Source organism: Euprymna scolopes, chromosome 36, assembly GCF_053919585.1.
Source record: "Euprymna scolopes isolate OS-2025 chromosome 36, ASM5391958v1, whole genome shotgun sequence".
Classification (NCBI taxonomy): Eukaryota; Metazoa; Mollusca; class Cephalopoda; order Sepiida; family Sepiolidae; genus Euprymna; species Euprymna scolopes.
In genome coordinates this window covers 4,226,797-4,240,114 of record NC_136517.1, presented here as the reverse complement: position 1 = coordinate 4,240,114, position 13,318 = coordinate 4,226,797, and the positions used below count along the sequence as shown (strand labels likewise).

The 13,318-nt window shown below is 29.8% G+C and overlaps 1 protein-coding gene across 14 annotated transcripts in view; it reads left to right on the top strand.

Moving 5' to 3' along the window:
• Positions 1-13,318, top strand: part of LOC145260287 (ral GTPase-activating protein subunit alpha-1-like) — a 476,501-nt gene that overhangs the window by 87,296 nt on the left and 375,887 nt on the right. For 11 of the 14 annotated variants that reach the window (XM_080118136.1, XM_080118130.1, XM_080118131.1 and 8 more), the window contains exon 12: positions 9,012-9,125. The exons of the other annotated variants lie outside the window; for them this stretch is intronic. In XM_080118136.1, the coding sequence (XP_079974262.1) occupies positions 9,012-9,125 (114 nt within the window). The remainder of the gene's footprint in view (positions 1-9,011; positions 9,126-13,318) is intronic. 14 annotated transcript variants of the gene reach the window in all.

Here is a 13,318-nt window from a genome sequence, read left to right as displayed (position 1 = left end):
TGTCTATGTCTTGCTTCCTGCCCATATACAACTTTTTGAGAAAAATCAATCAAATTTGATCAGCGTGTGGCTGCAAAATTGATAGAAGTAATTTTTTTTTTTTTTTGAGTTGTTCACTATTTCTGGAAAAACAACACACAAAACAAGAATTATTTGAAAAAACTTATTTTTTATATTTTTGCAATGTAATATGATATTGTTTGGGTAAATTAAGAAAACTAATAAAATTTAATGGATAAATATTTATTTACCTAATGGACAAAATCGTTTGAATGCTCTCTTCTCTCACATCCAATTCATCTGAGTTTATCATCGATATTATATTTTCCAGAAGTAGTGCAAAAGCACTATATTTTGAACAGTTTAAAATAGTAATTTGGATTTCAGTTAACTGCTTTGTTCTCTGAATCATATTAAAATATAATCTTGTTGGTTAAAAAAAATATTGTCGATTTTGATCTCAAACCAACTAAATGCATACACTTGGAGGATAAATTTGACCAGAATGTTTAATTTATCATAGTGTTTGAGGATAGACAACTCAAGTCCATAAACACATTAATCTGGTGGTTTATGTTAGCCATCTTCCTTGATTCAAGAGCCCAATTTTCTAAGTTAACTTCTCCGCAAGAAATGCCAACAGCACACTCAAAAAGTAGCCTCTGGTCTTCACACTTAAATTATTTGTTTCTTCTGCTGTCAGATAATGATGATCGGGAGGGACACTAATTGTTTAGAATTCTACTTGAGGCAAATCTTGATAATTATTGATACAAAGTTCCCCCAAAGGACCAGTAAATGTTGTTAGGCTTTTTGTTGTTCCATCAATTAATTTAACAATTGCTGTAAATGGCAGTTCTTCTAGTGGAACCTGAAAATTGAAAAATTTGCATGTTTAATAATAGAGCCAGATTACATGATAAATAGCAATGCATTATTTTATTTTCCACAAAAAACGAACATAATTGCAGGTGAATCTATAGAATTAATTTCACCTCCTTGTTAGAAGGACAAGTGCAGATTATGTGCCTTGTTTGACAATTTTCTGTCTTGCACTTTACTGCAAAGTCATCACATCTCAAGGCAGAAAGTTTACAGCTACAAGAAGATATATCAAACAGTCTGTCTAGCTGTTCCTTCATTCTTTTCATTTTGATTGCTGCAAGAGATTTCCTGTCAATCTGTTTGGCCCTCTTATAGCAAAACATATTGACCTTCTGTCCTATATAATGCTACCTTAACAAGGGTATTTGTGGATTAACTGCTTGCCAAATACTAATTATTTCCTTGGCAATTAACTTAGAAATCTCACTATTTTTTAAGTGGGATAACTGTTTTCGAGGAAATAACTAAACTGAATGACTTGTCGTGAAGTTGGGGTGCTGTTTCATCCAAATGACAAAGTAGACCAGCAAATTTTGTGAACCACAGGTTAAAGCTGAACGTCGTGCTTTTACTGACATTCTAATCTGAAAAGTAAAATAAATAAATGGATTATAACTGAAGGAAAGTGTTTTAGGCTACCTTCCAGTTTCATACGTAAAGAAATAAGTGCTAGTTATAAGAAATAATGAAAAACTTTGTAGAGTTGAATTAGATGTATTGAAGAAAGAGGACCAAACCAAATCAGAGGAATAGTAGGGTTTAGTTTAGACATTTTTAGCAGATTTTAGCTCCTCCTTCGATAACATGAATTTATCCATAAAAAGATTTATTCTTGCTGTAGCTGTGCCATTTTAAACGAGTGTTTAGTGTTTAAAAAATCAGTGCTTGTGCATCTATGTTACTATGCTATTTTTAATAGTATTTTCAAGTTAAATTTAATTTTTATGATATTTTTGTTTATTAAATTTTAGGTGAAAATACAGAATAGTTACAATACAACCTCCTTCCCATATTAAGAATGGCTTTCTAAATAACAAAGTTATTTTAGCACAATAACATAAATGCAGTAGATGCACAAATAATGAAAAACCTTTAAAGGAGTTTCCTTATTTACTCATATTAATCTTTGTGGGTTATCTGATTTTAAAACTATAATTTTAGAAGAAAAACACTGCTTAAAAATAATTACTCCCTAAAAATAAAAGAAATCAAAATTTGATACTAATTTTCTGCAAAATATTTTTTATTAAGTAGAAAAACTTGAAAATTTATGTGGTTATGTTTTGTAAAGAATGTGTACAATAAAATTGTATGGACTATTTTTTTTTTTAATATAAAACTGGAGTATTACCATAATTTAATAAAAATTTCAAATAGAATTTGATGTGAAATATTAGCTTGGTGCAAAAATAATGTTTTTGACGTTCGTTCAAACGTCAAAAAATGCCATTTTTGCACCAACCTAATAGAAAACAAAGTAAAAAAGATAAAACAAATGTTTAAATTCACTGCAGACAATTGAAATATAATAATATTTTAAACAAGTCTTTTTCGTTTTTCCTTTCGAAATAATTAAGCCTAAATCGTAATGTTTTCAAATTAAATAATAAACAAATGTTAATTTTCAATAGCAATAACGAGTGTGTTTGCGACGGTGAAATCTAAAATGTTTCCACCCCCAAAAAGTTCCTGAAATGAAAAAAGCGAACTTTGGTCGCTATTATTTAAAAAACATAATTTTGCCTTTACAGTTAATATTTATTTTATTAATTCATTATCCTCACTCATTTTAATTTCAAACATATTGCAAATAATGATTCCATTTTCTTAACAGTATGGATTGTTTTGATGACGGGACATACTTAACAATTCACTGAAAAACTTTTAATCGCTTCAATTTTTCAAATTTTATAGTCATTTCCTCAAGCAAAGATACCGATTTTGAAAAAAATATTTCGTGTAGGTCTTTTCTATGTCAAACCCCAACTATCATCACCATTACCTCACTGGGGTTCTAAAATTGACCTGCCCTATTGCACCATGGGTCCCTGTGGACCAATCTTCATCTCAAAAATTAAATTACATTTGGTTCTTTTCTACTTAACATAGTTTCTACAAAACATTCTCTGATTAATAACATTATTTATATTTTTGTTTTCTGTTCCAATATATATATTTATACATTGTAGTACTATTTTCATTTTTATTTTCAAATGTCATCAAATAAATATTTTTACCTATAAATTTGTAGCTTCTATATGAATTTTCTCTGTTATTAATATTTTTATTATGGTTATTTTGTAAATTACATCAGGTGCTAATCGTTTATTCATGGACAATGGTTTTTAGCGGCGTGCAAGCGACTCTATATGTCACTCCGTCGGTCGGTCTGTCTGTCTGTAACACTTTTGTGCTTGGCCTTTTTGGTTAAAATCAAAGGTCTGTTGTTAATAGATGCTGTTCTTAGCTTTTTAAGCTTTTGTTGGCCTTTTGGCCAAGGGTGAATGCAGTATTATGGTGAAAGAAGATACTAGCTGGGAGAAACTTTTGATTTTGTTTAGTTCTGGAGTGACAAGGATGACCAACAACCCCCACAACCCCCCCTTTTGAGTTGGCCCATGTGCCTAAGGTTTTTGTTCATCATTGATTTTGATTGTATTTTTAACATGAATAAAAGATTTAATATCTCAAAGTGTAGTATCTGTTCTTACTACATGCTGGACTTATGTTTGTAACTTTGTGACATAAAGTGGGGGATCACTTTTCTGTATTAATTTAATGTAAAATGATCACCCACTTTACAACCAGTCAGTCTCAAAGCCATTCAAGTCATTCTCCAGATCATTAAAGTTGTTTTTGAAGGATTCCAGTTATTTTTTAAGCATTCAAGTCATTCTTAAGGTCATTCAATTTATCCTTAAGTTCATTAAAGTCATTTACTTTTTATTTATTTAAGTAATTGCAGCCTATTTTTCGGTCATTTTAGTTTATCTTTAAGAGTTTCATGTCAATCCTACATTCACGCATTCATTCATTACACGAGAGCACGCGACTAATGGCTATCAGCCTTGTTGATTCTGCAGTTGCATAAATTATCACTATTACTGTTGCCACTACCATTGTTATTACTACCATTCATTTCTTAGGTTTATTATTGTATGCATATTTTCTAAACAAAAAGTGTTTACATAAGTCCCTTTTAATTGTTTATTATTGTTTGTGTGTGTGTGTACGTACATATATATATATGTGTGTGTGTGCATATAATAAATACATCTAACATTTCTTAATTTTCTTTTTTTAAAAACATTTTATGGTAAATTTTTTTTTTTTTATGTAACAAAGCATTTTATTTAGTGTACAAAATAACATAAAAAATTTAATTCCTTCGAAAAAATATCTACTTTTCAAACAAAATAAAATCCTAAAGATATAACGCTCATTCACATTCAAAATATAAAAATTCTACAAAATCGCCAAAAATTAAATGCAACAAATTCTTGATTATCTGATTTTTCTAGGTGTCAGAAATTATTTTATCCATTTCAAAATAAATTGTTCTAAAATAGAAGATGTCATAAATAGAATTCTGCTGTTGTCGCTTTAAGATTTTTCTTTATTCAGGAAATATTCAGGTAACATTTACTTTTATAATAAAAAGAACCTATTAAAAACAATTTTAATTTTTAAAATTAAAAAAAAAAAAAAATTCTTGTCCAGAAATAACTTTGTATTAAAAAAAAAATAATAATCTGTAGGATGTACATGCTCATGACCAAACCAAAATATATTCCAAAAGTGAAGTAAATTGATCAAGAATTTTTATTTTTATATAAAAAAATAATTTTAAAAGGATTAATGGGAATTCATAGGCAGTACAACATAAACCAAGTAAATATAAATTATTGTTGAGTTATCTTTGTTTCTTGCTATTTTCTAAAAAATGGCAGGTGAGAGTCATGCCTTGAATTGTCATAAAATTTTATTTTTTTTAGTTAAAAATAAAACTACTTGATCAATGTATATGATTTTTGGAATGATATTTATAGGTATGTATATTGTACAGGTTTTCTTTATTTTTGCTTTTTTAATATGGAGGGAATTCTAGACAAAGAACAAACAAGTGTTAACATTTTTTTTTATTTTCAAAATTGAAAAGATTATATTTTTACAGTAATTAAAAAGAGAAGACAGTGTGTTAGTGGCTGTTTAATTTTAATATTAATCCATATCATTACACATGTCCAGTCTCGTTTGTATGTACATTATCACTTTCCATGCCCCCGTTGAAGTAATTAAATCATCCGATTGGCAAGAATAAAATGCAAAAAAAAAAAATAAAATAAAATAAATAAATAAATAATTGATGATTATATTGTGTTTAGTTTAAGTGTTATCCATTTTAAAATAAATTGTTCCAAAATCCAATATAACATCAATGGAATTCTATTGTCAAAAAAATTTATTAAAGATCAAAGCATTCTGCATTCAGTCAAATATTTATATTATTCCTGTTAACATTCTCTGACAATCTAATAGGAATTTCCATGCATCTAAAAAGTCAAAATAATATTTCACATAAGCAGTTTTCTGAAATACATCTTTAAAATGTTAGTTGATCCAAGTTGTGTAAAAGTTGAAACGTGTAACAACTGCATGTCACAAGATAGAATGTAAAAATCAAACTTTGTAGTTTCATGATAGAAACTTATTATTTGTCTTATTCTCCAAGCTTTTTATTAGTTTTCTCAATAAAAAACTTATTATTAGTCTTATTCTCCAAGCGTTTTATTAGTTTTCTCAATAAAAAAATGTTAGAAACGAGGCCAGTTTCAAAATCATTTAAATGGTTCAAGGGAGGTTACTCCTGCCTAACTTCTTCTTTTACTGTATTTTGAATTGCATATTTCAATATAAACAATATTAATATTTATGAATTTTATGTTTTATGGAAAAAAACTCTTGTATGCTGTATTAAAGTATTAAGAAAAATTAAAAAAAAAATTTTAGAGCTTGTTTGAATTGTCTTTTATAAATTTTATTTATTTTATTGCTAAAATAATGTTGAATGTTTAACTGGCAAGTTTTACCAGCTTGCCTCAATGTCATCTCCAGTTATATATTTTCAAACACTTTTCTAAATAAAGCTGACAAAAATATTGTGGTATTTGAATGATACGGTTAGTTTCTATCTGTACTGAAAATTAAAAAGAAAAAACAATAAAATAATTAAAAAAAATTAAAAAAAAACAAAACAAAAAATAAAACATTTCTTACTGACCTGAATTTTTACTATCAGAGCAAATTTCAAAGTGTATTTATGCAACACAAACATATATATATATATATATTTTTATAATATTTTATTGTCTGACACGTTTCGTTGAATGGTGGAAAACACCAAACAACTCATCAGAGGCAGTCTATATGTTTCTTGGAAAAAAAGCATAGCAGTTGGAGATTTTTTTCCTTAGATTAAAGAGGATAAAAATTACTATTTACTTGCCTCCCCACAAGGTCAGTTTTTAATTTTGGAAAAATCCAGCTTCCTAAAAAGGGGCACTCTGGATGGGAACAAAAATAAAAATTGTCTCAGTCATGAAGAGTTTCTCATTCACTGACCAAGGACAAAAAAGGTGAAGTGTAGCATCAGAACAGATACTACACTGTGATCTTGGCCTGAAAAAAAGTTGTTGAAAAGAAATGTAAATCCTTAAAAATCATAAAAACTTATTAAAAATGTATTGGAACCTTTCTGGTAGGAATTTTAAGCCCACAAGGATATAACCATATTTAAAGTGCCATATTTAATCCTCTATAATTATAAGTTCAAAAACTAAAGGCAAAAAATTATTCAAAAAGTATAGAGGATACAGGGTGACCCCAAAAAAACAAAAAGCTAAATGGAGGCCATCTAGAACATATGCTGTAGAACGGAGAAAAAAAAGGCCAAAAGACCCTAGTGTTTTGATGTGTATAATAAACTAGTTATGACCAAAGTTTCATTTTATTCGGACAAAACTCTAAGAAACGGGGCCTAATTAGAGTTGGGGTCCGTTTTTTTGGGTCACCCTGTATTAATCAGAAAATAAAGGTTTCTATTTAATCAGACTAAATTTGTCCAGCAAAAGATTTCATAATTGAACAGTTACAAAAATAACTGATTCTTTTTTTTGCTAATAGTGATACTTTTGGAACAAGTTGCTTGATCAGATTAAGAACAGTGTATCATAAACCATTTTGCATCAGAAATCATGTTAATAAAAATTAGAATTTAAGAGAATATTTTTGGGAACTATCGGATGAATTATTTAAACAAATTTAATGTCTCTGTATTAATATAGTTATCATCTATGTATATAAAGATTTGTAGGTAGGTTCTAATTTCTCTATTTATTAAACTATCCTCACAAGCCATAAAGAGGAGAAGGATGAGGAGGAGTCTTCCTTTTTTTTTTATATAAACAGTATTTAATATCAAAGAATGCTGTATTCATTTTAAGAACAGCTTTGCATTATTGCTAGTGGCAACTGGTGCTTTCCTTTATCAAAATGCTCAACCCATGAAAAGGTGGTGTATGTAAGCTTCTCTATCTGCCACTTAATAGCTTTCTTCTGTCTTGACAGACTATGGATACCCACTGTAAGGAGGTGTCTATGCATAGAACTTTTTAGGCAAGAGTTGCGCAATCTCCAACCACACCTCTCGTGAGTTGGCATTGTTAAATACCAGTGGCAAGTGGAGGTTTAGGACGACTGGAAACAATCTCAAGATACAGCACCTAGAATTCCCAAATGGTCACCCATCTGGTACTAGCCAGGCTCAACATTGCTTAACTTTGATGATCTGATGAGAACTAATATGTCAACGTGAATATGCCATATATAAAAAGAAATGGAAATCCGTAAAAATCATATCCACCGCTTATGCACACACACACACTCATATGAGTCATCCACATAATTACTGCTTCGCTGTATCACAACTCATTAATGCAGCTATATCAGCATCTTTCTCTAGCCAGGGATTGAACCTACAACCATCGAGTTGATAGTCTAGTCGGCAGTTCTAACCTCTGGCCCATGGGATTAGTGCCCGCAAATGATCTTGAATGTCCATTTAAATAAACACTTGCCCACCGCTTTTGCAGTGCTCAGACTGCTTATTTATTTACAAATAATCAAATAGCGAATCTTGCATTATCATTAGTTATTCCAGAAACGAAAAGGTGTAGTTAATTAACACTTATAAGTTTTTATTAGTTTTTTTTTATGCAAATACTAATTTTTCTTGTAGTACATCTTAGACAGGTTTGAGTAGCAGAAGACTACTAAACAACGCCTCAGAAGTGAATGCATGCTCCTAAAAAAAACGCTGCTAGAAAATTTATTATATAGAATGAAAAAAGAATTTGGGAAAGAAGAAAAAATAGAAAATGGAGATCTGCAAAAACATAAATTTAAAAAAGATTATTCTAACAATTGTCGATCACTGGTGCTAAAACGTCTTGTGTCACCGTATTGGATTCATAGGATATATAGATGAGAGAGAGAGAGCTACCTGGCATATCCTGAGTCGTAAGATTTTTTTACGAGTTCATGTCTAATATGCAGTAGGTTGGGTGGTCTCATTCTAATCTTAGGGATGGTCCTATAAACTATATCTCCCGGCTGTACTGTATTGAACCAGTTCTTTCATAGGAGTGAAACAACCAAGCCATTTCCTTCTTGAACTAAAAGTAATTAAAAAGAAAAATAATGAAGATTATTAATTAAAATAAGATTTGCCCAAATAAATAAACAAATAATAAAAAAATAAATAGTAGTAAACACATTTTATAATATCAAAAAAAATTACTTCACAGAATCTATTTACTGAATAATATGGAGAAACCAACAAAACAATGAAAGTAATCACAAATGAAAGCTTCACCTGAATAATCGCCTAGAGTTATCTGCCCCTTATTCCTCTGAAAACCGAGTAACCAAACTAATTCTACAGCTTATTGTTGTTTATTTATTTGATGTGAGCATACCCTTTGATGTTAATTCCTTTCTTTTTTTTTTTGTTTGTATGTTTGTGTAGCACTGATGACAACTTTTCGTATATATTTTGCTTAATGCAGCAGCATGCAGAACAAACGCCAGTATTCATGCAGGAACCAGTGGACGAGGGTCAGGGGTCTGGGCAGAGTGAGGCCCATCACCGTAGTCTTTCAGATATAATGGAGGAGGAAGATGTAGGTACCAGCACTTTCCTCCCACCCTCAACATATGCATAACTATATATCTATATACATCATATCTTGATCAGCACTTAAATTCCTTAATACAACAGCTGGTGTCTAGTTTTTACACATGGTTTTAAATCATACGCATACTAGTTGATAGGGACAAATATCTTGTGTGCCCTTATTTTTTTTTGCTGTCATTGCCACCATACTAATAACACTGCTACTGTTGTTTACTGCTTTGTCTAGCTTGATTGTTTTGCTATTTACAGGGAGACTAAACAATCCTAATTTTTTCATTCCTAACCACACATTGGCATTTTGCGATACCACGTTTTGAGATACAGCATTTAAATAAATACAGATTTAACTTATTGATCCAACTCATGCTTATCCCTCCCTCAATATTGGACTCTCACTTCTTTTTATCTGCATCTTATTTATATGTTGTCATATTGGATGCCTAAAAACACACCCTCATTTCGATTGTTAACTACACGCTGGCAGTTGGAGATTTTACATTTTGTGATGTCACATTTTGTCACAGGACATCAAAGATACACTTGGGAATTTCATTTACAAAAGAAATTTTGGTTCTTGTCTAGAATTCAACCTAATTAAAAAAAAAAAAAAACAAACATAAAAAAATATTTACAATGTACGTACCTGTTACTAAGCGAAGATGCCATATTCCAAAAATCATGTAAATTTGTCAAGTTTTATTTTTAATTAAAAAAATTCAAATTTTATGAGTAAGCAAAAAGGGATTTTCATTTGTGTCATCTTAATAAGAAAAAAAAAGGGCAGATAACTCCACGATAATTCAAATTAGCAAAATCAGCTTTTTAATTCTAATAATTTCACATTAATTGCTTAAAATCGTTTAAAAATGATTTTCCTCATATAAAAAACTACTTGATCAATTTATGAATTTTGGAATATGACATTTTCATTCTGTGATACATACATCATAAAGAATTTTTTTATTTTTTTTTTTATTTAGGTTGAACTGTGTACTGGCACCAAATTTGTTTTTGCTATCTGATTCATTTTAACATTGCAGTAAAAAAGTTAAAATATTTATGTATATAGCTTCTAATGCAAAAATGTGTTTATATTTTACCAGTTTGTTAATTATTTAAAGTGAAATTTTGTTTTATTATTCCATGCAACTTATTTTTGTACTGAAATCATCATTTATAATTTTCTTGAGTTAAAAAAAATGCAACTATTAGGTGTTTACTCTGTGGTAATATTAAAACTAAAATTCAACATGCCAGGCTTCTTAAAAAAAAATAAATTTGGAATTTTTCTATATTTCAAAACCGGAAGTAACGAAAGTTATCTGCCCTTACATAATTTTGTTTACCAGGTGAGCAAAGAAAGATTGCTGTGTTCAATTTTAGTATTATATTACCATAAATACGGTCAACCTAAAATGCCTGAAGCATCGTTTTTACTCAAGTAAAAAATTCCAAAAGTTATTTAGGGCTGAACTCTTTTTTTTTTTTTTTTCTTCTGGTTATAGATTATTTTTAAAAACAGTAGCTTCAACATTTTTTTGCTAGGAAGGGGGATCACCACTCATCAAGGCCCAAAAGCCACTTAAGAATAAGAGTTAATGAGTGTCAGCTAAATGATTAGACAACACTAATGATCTGAAATGGTGAAACTTTGCACTTATTTACATTAGATTTGAAAATGATCCTGTTATAGTCAGCTAGGAAGTAACCTCACAGTATTATGTTCCAATACAATTCTAGAAAAGAAACTTTGCTCATGAAGTTTTAATTTAGACACACTATAATGGAAATTGTTGACAGTTATTGTAGCTAGATGAGTATTTATTGTGAATGTTTTCCGGAGTAGATAGAAGTTCTGTAGAGTATCTGCGATGAAAATAACGATAGAACAGAGATGGACTAGCAGCGTCTCTTCTGTGAGAAAATAGGAAGGAATAAAGGTCCTTGACCGTTAAATTTTGAAGCTGGTTTAGTATCCTGTCAAGGCATGAAAAGGGTACTCTTAGCAGCCCCTCCCCGGATGTGAATTAAAATAGTTCAATAAAAACAATGGAAAACATATTGTTAGTCAATGAACATAAGCAAAAACATTTTTTAATGTTTAATTTTTTTTTTTTTGCTGATTATTAAACTAGAATTTTTTTTATTTTAATATTGTTTGCAAATAATTAAAAAAACATTTTTATATGGAAAAAAGTTTAATTTTTATACTACAAGGAAAAAAGATGTAAAAATTTTATTTTTTGTATATAATTTTTAATGCAATAGTGGATGTAATTTATTTAGCAATTTACAAGCTTATGTAAAAAAAAAATGTTAGTTTTATTATTACTGTAAATACGGTAGGGACCTAAAATGTCTTAGGTATTGTTTTTGCTCAAGAAAATAAATCAGACAGACAGATATTGCCCAGTGGTCAGACAGTGCCCAGGTCTGTACTAAATTCCATGTTTGAGACAAACTCCGTTTCTGTTTAGATTGGCATTTATTCTCTAGTTTCTTCATTTCTTGAGGAATTTTCCTTAGAAAATCAGTAATTGCCAGGGTTTGCACAAGCTTAAAAAGCCCTTGAATTTTTACTTTTGCTTATTTCGATTACTAGCTTAAAAAATCTTTGAAAATATGGAAACTGTGTTGAAAAGGCTTTAAAAATCGGATTCTTTATGTCCAGTAAAAATTTGTGATGCAATATTATTAACTAGCTTTACCCGCCCGGCCATGTGTTGCCGTGGCTGAGTCTGGTTGACGCAAGTATTAGATTGATTTCTATCGTTCGCACACGCATGCACATATAACCACACAGAAACATATGCAAACAACATGCACACACAGAAACATGCAAACACATGGATGCACACATGCATGTGCACATGCTATGCACATAGTCAGGAATAGACAGAGTTTAATGGCTTCAAAATCACACATAAGGAGATTTTGAAGTATATAAACAGTAAATTTCTGGTTATAATTAAATGTTAGTCAAGCAATATAGTTCACTCTGTAAGGTTTCGGCGAAATCCGGGTCTCGGCTATAGTATTCACTTAATCTGGTTTATTTTTTGTTATTTAGCGTATAAAGAATGTTAGTCAATCATACTATTAAAAAAAGAAAAGGATGAAATAATGGCTTATCAGCATGTGCTGATGTGTCAGACATGTACAATCTATGTAAAAACAGAAGATTTAGCATGGTAGTGTAACTGTATAAGAACAATTAATGTCTATGGTATTTTTAATGTAAAAAATATTATGTTTGTATTTGGTTTATTTTATTTAAAACTATTGCCTCTTGTAGAGAGTGACGCCATATTTGAAAATTTCTGGAGCGTTCATTTTTGTAATAAGATTTAGATTCTGGAATAAACAAATTGTCAGCTCTCAGCCAATGAGATTTGGCGGAATGTGAGAAGAGAGAATTTATTTTTTGAATTGGGAAATGAAAAGATCATGGTATGTCTATGAGTATATGATCCAGTTAATAAGAGTGCAATCCTATTTCTGTCAAAAGTGCAGAAATCTTCCTGGTGATGAGTGGGAGCAGTAGGAGAACTTGTTATTTAGAGGGAAAAATAGCAACTGTTTCCTCTAAAGATGGTTGCGATTGTGATGATTTTGCTCCTAGGATGAAATGTAGGATTTTATCACGTCTAAGAAGGCGTTCTAAAGTTACATAAGATAATGACTAATAGTCTAGATATAATAAATTTGCATGTGCCATCTGTTGTTGTAACCTATGGTACTTTGGTCCAAAAGGGAATGTCTGCAATCAAAATATTATATAGGAGATAAAATCGAAATATATACTATTCAATTATTTTTTTAATTAATAAAAGTATGTTTTTTTTTTTTTGAAATATTGAAAAAAATCGAAATACATTGTTTTGAAATTACATTGTATTATTGTGGATACAAAAATTACATCCTTTTATCACAAAACTATCTGATGTTTTCCATATAATAACATCAGGTAGTTTTGTGATAAACATAACTGTTGTATCCACAGTAACGGAAATTCAAAATTTTAAAGTAAAACAAACACAACGTAGACCAATCTACATTGGGGGGTGAGGAATAACATTTAATCATGCTTGGTTGGCCAAATATAAGTTGTTCAGGGAATGTAAATATGATTGTCGATAGCCATATTGTTTTTATGTTAATGAAAATGACTTTTCCTGT